The sequence below is a fragment of the Cephus cinctus genome, unplaced genomic scaffold (assembly GCF_000341935.2).
Source record: "Cephus cinctus unplaced genomic scaffold, Ccin1 Ccin1_scaffold0123, whole genome shotgun sequence".
Classification (NCBI taxonomy): Eukaryota; Metazoa; Arthropoda; class Insecta; order Hymenoptera; family Cephidae; genus Cephus; species Cephus cinctus.
This window is the reverse complement of record NW_014332857.1, coordinates 1,328,979-1,338,526: the sequence shown is the minus strand read 5'-3', so window position 1 is coordinate 1,338,526 and position 9,548 is coordinate 1,328,979. Positions and strand designations below refer to the sequence as shown.

The 9,548-nt window shown below is 37.4% G+C and overlaps 1 protein-coding gene and 1 long non-coding RNA gene across 2 annotated transcripts; one reads left to right on the top strand and one right to left on the bottom strand.

The window, feature by feature from the left end:
* Positions 1-4,014: 4,014 nt before the first annotated feature.
* Positions 4,015-6,833, bottom strand: LOC107274856 (pupal cuticle protein 20). Its single transcript, XM_015754415.1, has 3 exons — positions 6,728-6,833; positions 5,098-5,500; positions 4,015-4,427 (listed from the first exon to the last, which is right to left on the bottom strand). The coding sequence occupies exons 1-3, from the start codon at positions 6,731-6,733 to the stop codon at positions 4,138-4,140; spliced, it is 699 nt and encodes a 232-aa protein (XP_015609901.1). The 5' UTR covers positions 6,734-6,833; the 3' UTR covers positions 4,015-4,137.
* Positions 5,507-6,508, top strand: LOC107275189. Its single transcript, XR_001539649.1, has 2 exons — positions 5,507-5,818; positions 6,020-6,508. It is a non-coding gene; the product is annotated as an uncharacterized LOC107275189 (long non-coding RNA).
* Positions 6,834-9,548: the final 2,715 nt, after the last annotated feature.

Genomic DNA, 9,548 nt, shown 5'->3' with positions numbered 1-9,548 from the left:
GAGAACGTATCAGAACGAATCTTAACTATCTATCGAGATCCCTTCACCAATTAATAAATTGGGAATCCTCACCGGAGCTGGTACAGCTAATCCGTGAAGGCTTCTCCGTCGGGTACTTTCCTCTGCCGGGCAACTCGGTACGTCGAGACTATTTCTCTACGGCAGATTCGAGTACCTCGACCTCAACTAAACAATAACGAAATCTTACGAGAGCCTTGACATAACTATACGAATCAACCCGCGAGCGTAGCTTCTGAGCAGGGTGGCGACCCGAAGGGAACCAGAAATCGAGAACGTTATCTGTATCGGTAACCGGAGCCGCCTTGGGACCGTGATTCGAAAAATCACGTCACAGTATATAAATTACCTGGATGTTTCGGAAAATCGAAATTTTTTTTAGCGTCAATACAGTGGCTCCAGTCGATCCTCTAAAATTGAATATTGCCTGTGAATTTGGTTGTCTTTTAAAATGGAAATCCGACCAAAAAATTAAAATTTGGATATTATGAATTTTCGAAAATTCAAAAATCACTGAAAATTTGTATCAGACCCGATGTCGAATTTTTTTTTATCATCGACAAATATCGAATCCGAGCAAAAGTAAACGACATGTAGAATCATGTAAGAATAAATATCCGCGATCTGTCGATTAATCGAAGCTTTCAAATATGTCGACGTTCTATTTCCAAATAACTCCGTAGCCCCGGGGGTTGACAGAGTCTGGTGTTTCCTTTTCAGAAACGCACTCGTTCCGAAAATGTCAAGACCTTGTATACCATTTGGCTTATCACTCTGTATAAGATTCCCCAAAAGAGAAGAAGAAAGGAGAAAAGGGACTTCGAAGCAGCAAGCACGTAACACGTTTCTTGATTGAATGACGCCCAGGCGTATGGGATACGAGAAGCAATCGAGCTCTCAAATATTTGTGATTCGCATGAAATAACAGCGATAGAGAAATTAAAGATCAACAGCCACGAGCATAGATAAAAAAATATTACAAAGATTAGTAAAATTGGTGAAAAGTGCAATTTTGGAAAAAAAAATTATTTTTCGAACAAAAATATAATACATCACGATAACCGCACTGACCTCCCTAACTTCCTTGGTATATCTATACATATTTACACGAGCGTATAAATTGTACAAAAAAAATTGGTCTGGCGCGTGAGAAAATCTAAGGGGGTCGTACATCACGGAGACGACGTACAGGATTAAAAAAAAGTCGACGTATGAAAATTGAACGGAAATTTCTCTAGGGATAATATACGAATAGTAATACTACAGATACGTTACTTTTCATTGTCAACCTTGACAACGTTATTTATCGTATAAATGATACCAACTTATGAAAAATTTTTAAACAACACTTCGAACCGATCGTACAATACACTTAACGTTAATGCATTATTCCGACTGGTCTAACGTTAATGCCGCGTTATACCAACTGCGTAAAAACGTAATAAATGTTAAAACGCGAATCGAAGTGGATAAAAGCAAAAGCGTGGCTGCCGCGTGGGCATAAGATCCCCAGATTTTTTTTATGGGCTCTGAGTTTGATTTATAGGCAAGACAGCTGCGCTCTCGCGAGAACGGCAGACATCCGAACTACAGTTCCCGGGTGTCGATCTACGGTTTTCCTTTTTCACCTCGACCGCGAATTCGTTCCCTTCCTTCGGGCTTTCTCTCTTCCTCTTCCCCCCCCCTCCCACCCCACTCACCTCCCCTATCCGCCTATTCCTCACTTTTCCGACAAACCCCAGACAAATCCAAGCAAACCTTTTCTTGCTCAGGGCATATTTATCACGTCACTAAGAGACCTCGAAAATACAATCCAAAAAACAAGCAGTTACGCCTGCATACGCCGTACTAATTTTTGACTTTTTTTTTTATGGGACCAAAATTCGGAATGTAGCAACAAGATGAAATGAGTGTTATCGGTGCGAGAGAAAAATGAAAAAAAAGGATTTTTTTAGTGACTTTTTCGAATTTGAAAAATATTTAGTCATTTTCAGAGATCAATAAGTTTCTGTATTTACTGCACAGCTTAAAAGTTCTTTTTACGGTATGCACGTTTACGTAACGTTTTGACTTTCTTTTCTCGTAATGGATGTTTACGTGTGCAGGAAATGAAAAGCGTTTCTTCGAGGCTAAAAGTTGCACAAATAGATAGTTGACAAACAGATACTATTTTCAGATATAAAATAGAGTAAGGAATTGTAACTTTTCTTGGTGTACAGAAAATTGCTTCCTTTTTGCATATCTCCGATAACAGTTTTACTTCTTGTCCTTTAACCCTAGTTGCTCCATGGCGTATTTATATTTTATACATATTAATTTTCATCTTAATAAAATGCAGCTACCTTCGCCAAGTAAAAGTTTGCAAGGGATTCCACGATCTTAGAATCCTCCCATTATTATTCCATTTCATTATCAATTCATTATTCCACTGGTCCATTTGCATTTTCTCATTATTAAATATCTTAATAATATCTCTGTACGTAATTCGTAGACTGTCACCGGTAACTATTTATTGTTCGCGAATAAGGTTTAACGTAGTAATATCGTATGAAATGTTTTGTATGACAGAAAATATTAGAAAAAAAAAATTTAATAAAAAATAATAAGCTTGAAAAATGTTTTTCAGGAACTTTGATAGAAAGATCTTCAGCTATAAATGGACTAAACGGAACGGACAGTATATAGCGCTGCACAGCACTTGCATAACTACTGCATAGCACTGGAATGGCACTTCCCATAAGATAACAGTGCGCCCTCGGAATCAGAAAATCGAGCGTGAGCTCTGTTTCAGTGAATCTTTACGAAAGCAGAAGGAATACAGAGTCTAGGTATCTCTTGCCCTGGTAGTAAAATTGTGTAAGCAAGAAAAAGAAGAAAATACAGTCGTTTCCTAGCCAAGCAGAAAAGATGAGAATCCTGTAGGGAGCAATGACTCGCGAATTAAGGGGAAATATCAACCGTTTAGCATAATCCACTTTACCCTTTCTTGACGTCCTCTGCTAGAAATTGCCGCAACGGCGCCACTGTCGCAGACTGACATTACCTAGGAACTTATATATCCTAGCCCTCTTTTCCGTAACTTATTACAATGCTATTTTCGCACTTTAGAATCTTCTTACTCGATTCTTTTTTTTTTTACGTTTGATCAAACATTCAATTTTATTTTTTTTTTAAACGCACCAAACGAATATATCGTGCGTGTCGTAAGCTTTCTTCCAGATGAAAAAGCTTTGCAGTGTTAAATTTTATTTTATGCCAACACTTGATATCGGCTGATAGGACATTTTTTTCGGTCGAATGTAATTTTTTTGACTTTTTATGATCAAGTGATATTGTTATTATATTGTTTGCGTAACTATTTTTTTTATCCTCTTTGATTTTGCCAAGCGTCAAATTTTCAGATGTAGTCAAGATTTTGAATAAAAAATTAATCTGAAAATGAACCAATGCCATAAAATACCTAAAACCATGTTATTGTCAGTTTCTGTGAGAAATAACGAATCTTCGAACAAGATTGACTTAGAAAACGTATTCTTTCATTGTGAAAGCTATCCTCCCCGTTGTAATTTCCGGTACGAGAACTTCCGGCTCTCTTGAATCTTGAACAGTTGAGCTTTAAAATAACTTGGTCGATCTCTGGGGGAAGCTACAAACATTTCCGTATGTAGCACACCTAACCTACCTCTGTACAGTATTCTGTCGAGGTTAAATTAAATGCCAGTAGTATTTACTTAGCCGAACACGGACTGCTGACTGGCCAGTGCAAACGGAACTTACCACAAAGCCCAGGGTGCTCGGTATGCACATACATACCTATGTAAAACCATACAAGTACCTCCAGATACGTATACAGAATTCAAACTAATAAAAAAAAAAAGCCACTATAATTCAATATAAAAATATTGAAAAAGTACCATAAAATAACTAACTTAAAAAAAAACGTATAAAAAAATACCAAAGACCCACGTAAGGTAGCATAAAGATGAATCGCACAGATAGTGTCATGTAAAATCTTTTATTGTTAATGTATATTTACACAACTATCAGAACATTAATTTATCATGAAATTCATGAAAAAATCAATATCCGGAAGTCACAGTAGGCGATGGCAATTTTGAATCAATAATGATAACCGGCACTGGCACCGGCACCAACTTGACCGGAAGTCTGATACTTGTTGTAACCCTGAGGACCGGAAGGACGATACTGTCCGTCTTGATTCTCGCCTCTAGCTTCAGCAGCCAGCGACAGCTCAACTCCGCGACGGATCTCCTCGGGAATCGGCGGTGGAGTTGGGAGATGAGCTCCTTCGGGATGGAATCCATTCTCGTCAGCAGTGTAGTGAATGGTGTACTGAACGCCGTCGGGTCCAGTGTAGGAGTAGGATCCCTTGACTACCTCGCTATCGCCTACGAAATTGAAATAACATTTGCTTCCTGCTATTCTCCCTCCATCTCACTCGCTCCCTCTGTCCCCCCGACAGAGACTTCGTGATCCCGAACGTCTTACCAAACTGGAAACGGCAGCTGCGCCAATTCGTCATTTCAAACTTCGACTCGGTCGCGAGCAACAAGACGCGACGCTAGCGCGCTTTATGCCGATAGGGTGTTTCTTTATGGAACTAAAGTCGAGCTTCAACTTTGCGTTTAGATTTCGATCGATATTGCACAGCGAGAGTGAGGTGAAGTTTTAACCGAAATTTTAACGACTGCCATAATACTTTTGCTCCAGACTGTGAGAAGTTCGTTGCGCGAAGAGGTTAGAATATTTTTATTCCGTCTAATTCGTTTCTCTGCCGTGATATATTCAAGAGCGTTGCGACTTCGTAACACTGGATTACACAATGGCACGAAACAATAGAAGAATTATATCGTGGCACGAAAAGAAAGGTCACGCACTAATACCGACTGCTGGCGCAGTGGAAGCACCGTACGTTGCATTTAGCTGCAACTGCAACGTCGAGCATTGTTCTGCGCGTCATATCTTTTGCGGGTGACGTAAGAACAACGGAAAGGTACGAAGAAACTTTTTTTTACTGTATATCGTCCCCTCTGGCATTCAGAGGCCATCCGGACTTACCTTGGAGGGCACCAGACTCCTCGGCGGAAATGCCGTTGGCAGCTTCGTAGTTGTACTGATAAGATCCGTCGCCATTGTTCTGATTGTTGAATCTAGTGATCTCGACGAACTGTCCGTGACGATTTCCACTGCCTTGGTAACCACCACCTACGACTGGTCCAGGCGCTCCAGCTGATCCACCGTGGACTCCGAATCCTCCAGCACCGCCTCCGACGCCTCCGGATCCTCCAAATCCACCAAAGCCTCCGGATACTCCGGGTCTTCCGCTGGATCCTACGGCAGTGTAAGCAGGTGCGTGGATGAAGCCTGCTCCTCCTGCGGATGCTGCTGATCCTGGTGGGAGATAAGTGTTCTCCAAACGACCAGCGGATGCCACTCCGGCTACGATGAGTATCAGTGCGAACTGCAAGATTGAGATTATTTTTATTCTTTTTGTTTTTGATATATATATTTTTTTTTTTTAAGGAAAACTCTTAACGTCACTGTCTACTGTATTTGGGTTTTATACGTCTACGAAAATTGTACTGGAAATCACTGAAACCTGTCATGGATACTGTTTGGACTACTATACAGACCAAGTTGCATCATATTTCATAATCAGGTGGGATGGACAATGAGAGATGAAAGTGAGAACACTCCTTTGATGCTGGATTGACTTTCTCCCACATGAATTCTCTGTTCTCTATTCTAGACTTTGTATTCAAGCGGAATCGTCAAATAGGTACTTCAAGAAGATTTTGCGCAAGATTTGGGAGTCCTTTGAAGGTTTAACTGTTTATGCGAAACGCGGTGGGGAAAATACGAAGATAAAAGGATTCTCCTTTTTTTCTTTCTTTCATTCTCTTGGCTCCTTTCGAATGTTTCTTCGATACTTTAGCCGTGCTTATACACAGTATTTATATATTTTTTCTTTTTTTTTCAGAATATTTCGATCTGTCAAACCACACCACTATTTTTCGCACGGATGACGTGTCAGCAGTGCCAACAATACGTTGTCGCCAATGAACACAGAATTTTCTCGGGATAACAAAAAAAAAGATTCCCCGATATCAGCTGCACAGCGCTGATATTTATTCTTTTATCGTGTTTATCCGTATTTCCAGAAATATGAATCCACACGATAATATCAATCAACGTCTATCCTATTTCCGAGTGTAAACAGCGGTTAGACGCAACGTCATTTTGTCGATATACTTTCGTGACGGTTTAGTATTGGCCGCCTATAATAGATGATATCTACTAGCGAATTATACAATAGTTATACAGGTATCCGTTATCGTCACTATTATCACGTATGTTTAATCTGTGTTAAATTCCCTCGCGATTTGGTTATGCGAAGTGAAAAATTGTTGGGAAAACTATTGAATGAAATTGTATTGTACGACTGTATTAAAAATAACGATACTACTTATTATCAGTTGTCAATAGAATTTTTTTGCAATTTCTGAAAAATATTTTTTCTATTGTATCAAACTTTAAGAATCATCATGATATTATCAGTGAATCCTTTATCCCGTATCAATTTGATGGTTTGCATGACGAATATTTTAATTGAATCTTTTTGCCAATTAATTAACTTTCTCTTATAAGCGAAACGAGTATTAATTAAAATTATTATAATTAAACTCACCTTCATGACGAATCCGTACAACTAATATCTTGTACTTGGTCCCAAATTCAACTGAGTCAGATGAGCTAGGATGAGACGAGTGATGAGTAGGATGAGACTACGGCTTATATAGCTAGATTCTCCCTCCCATCAAGTAAAGAAGAAGATCGAATTATTAAGCAACCGCATGATACAGATCGCCGAAATCTAAAATACGAGGTCACCGGATTGGAATGAACGTCCATCCAAACTTAGCAAGAACTATAGGCCGTGTATTCACTGTAGCATATTAAGTACAATTCACACAGTTACCAACTTGGAAAAAAAATCATCAGCATCTCCATCCCGCTCGATGCGTCCGGCATTGTGATTTTCGTTGTTACAGCAAAGTAACCAGCGTATATAATATCTTAAGGTCCATTGTGCCATTCCCATTGGCGAGATCGTGTAACACGTTGTGACGGGTTGCGCAATCATTTCTCCTTTAAAGATTCTTCATGTCGGACATGGACGGGTCGATGCTACTTTTATTTAGGAACCGCATTCCAGGTTTATGATTCTTAGAGTAAGATTCTCGACTGTACTCTGCACGAGCATTACTTTTATTATCTTAGCCCTGAGATCATTTTTAATATTTTGAGATTAGATTATTAATTTTTTATTTCTCTCTTTTCTCATGGATAAAGGGAATACAGCTTTTATCATTCTGAATTATTTTTTTTCTACAAGTGCATATTTCTTCTATTTTCTTTTCACGATTCACATTTTAGTTCACGTATCACACATATGCCGTACTGTCTTTTCATACGTAACCGGCATATCTTACTGAAAGGTTCCGCGTGAACATCTACAAGATTCATTGGAAAGTTTTCAATGCAGAACATGTCAAGTCTACATGGATAAATTATGTAGAAACATATGTACCACATGGGGATTAAATAATCTTATTACACGTGCGTGTAATCAAAAGGATTAATTTCCAATTACGAATAATCATTAGGATCGTTAATTAGCTTTCCTCATATTTTTATTCATTAAGTAATAACTTCTACCGTAATATTACATCTATATATTAATACTTAGAATTAAATATTTTTAATAAACAAAAAATGATTATAATAAACTAACTCGTCACACGCGTTCTATATCCTCTTCAAAAATAAATACCAAAAAAATAATCGGGCGGATATTTCGGTAATTACCAATTACCTATGAGACTGACGATACACGTTAATTATATCATATGTAATATAACTATTTCTTAATCCGCTTTATGTAATCGCATTGCGCAAATCACACTGTTATACGTATACACGTACTTAACATATACGCACAGTAAAAGAATATGACAAGATATTAGATTCCGACGAAATTTATTTAGTAGATAACGTACAGGATATTGGTTGTTGTTCATACAGAGAAGATGGTGACCCGAAGGCTTATAAGAAAAAATGATATTAATAATAATAATAATCAAGGCCCAATCCATCCATACTTGACCGGATTTGAAAATAGCGCCAAATGTCCCTACCCGACCTTGCCAGCTGTTATAGTATTGAATATTAAGAACCGTCTGATTCGAACAATACAATTCTACTTGAAGGATCAAGTCAGTGTAGTTTTATGTAGGTCTTAAATAGGTTCATTGTAATGGATTCGAAATGAAGAGGGCTAATGTCAATTCAAATCGATCACGCAATCGGATTATCATGTCAAATTAGTTGACAGGTTACGTAGATACGTAGTTGCATTGCATACCTGGGGAATTAATAAAAATAAAAATATAAAAAATTAGACATTCACCTTGTGCATCTATATCATCTTGATTTAATGTATGGCAGATCTTTTACTTTTACTGGAGCATTTTAAAGGTCAGGATATACACAAGGTCTGTGGACTTCAGTGACGCTATGCTTGTTAATTTTAATTATGTATACCTACGGGGTGTTTAATAAAATGTAGGTTAAAACGTAGAGGCAGGATACCTGTAATTTTGAATTGAGCATGTGTAAATTTATATATGTGGTAATAAGAATGTAATCGAATTGAAAAAGGATTATCGTTAAGGTTTAATAAATTTTTTTTTTTATTTGAGGTAATAATTAAACTAGGAATACATACATTATTCTACATACATTAATCTAGGAATCTTCATTGTTCACGGATATTGCATGGTCTGTTTTTCATGCTGTCGCACGTTATGGGAAATAATTTAATCTTTCGTTGGAATTTAATGATAAAAATTGTTACTAATAAATTATTCTGTGTTTTGGTTACCGCGAAATTAAGATCTGACGAGTTATTGCACACATGGTATATTTCATTTCGTATTGCACGCAATTAAAAATTCATATTGCAACAGGTATTTCAAGGGAAATTAATTAATACTGTTTTTTTGTCTGTCCTCGTGCACTGACTAAAATTTTTATCATTTAAATTAATGTTTTAATTGGAGCATTGTTACTATTGTTACATGGAGTTGGAAACGCGTGCGATATGTATATCTGTTCAATTTGTACTAATTGTAATAATGCTAAGACAAATGAAATAGTTATGCTCAGCTGTTGACCTACGGTTATGCACGCGTTACGCCAAGTGGTCCAGGAATGATTTGCAATGTTACCACGAATTTTTTTTTTTTTTTTTTTTTTTTTTTTTTTTTTTTTTTTTTTTTTTTTTTTTTTTTTTTTTTTTTTCTTATGACTGGCGAAAACTTTAAATTGCGGGAAATTCTCTCTTCCGGCTCGCAAACGAGGTGAGGTGAAAAAGAGGGAAAGAAAAAAAAATAAATCGTGAATTAAAAACATTCTGAAACTTACACGACTATTCCTATGAAACTTCA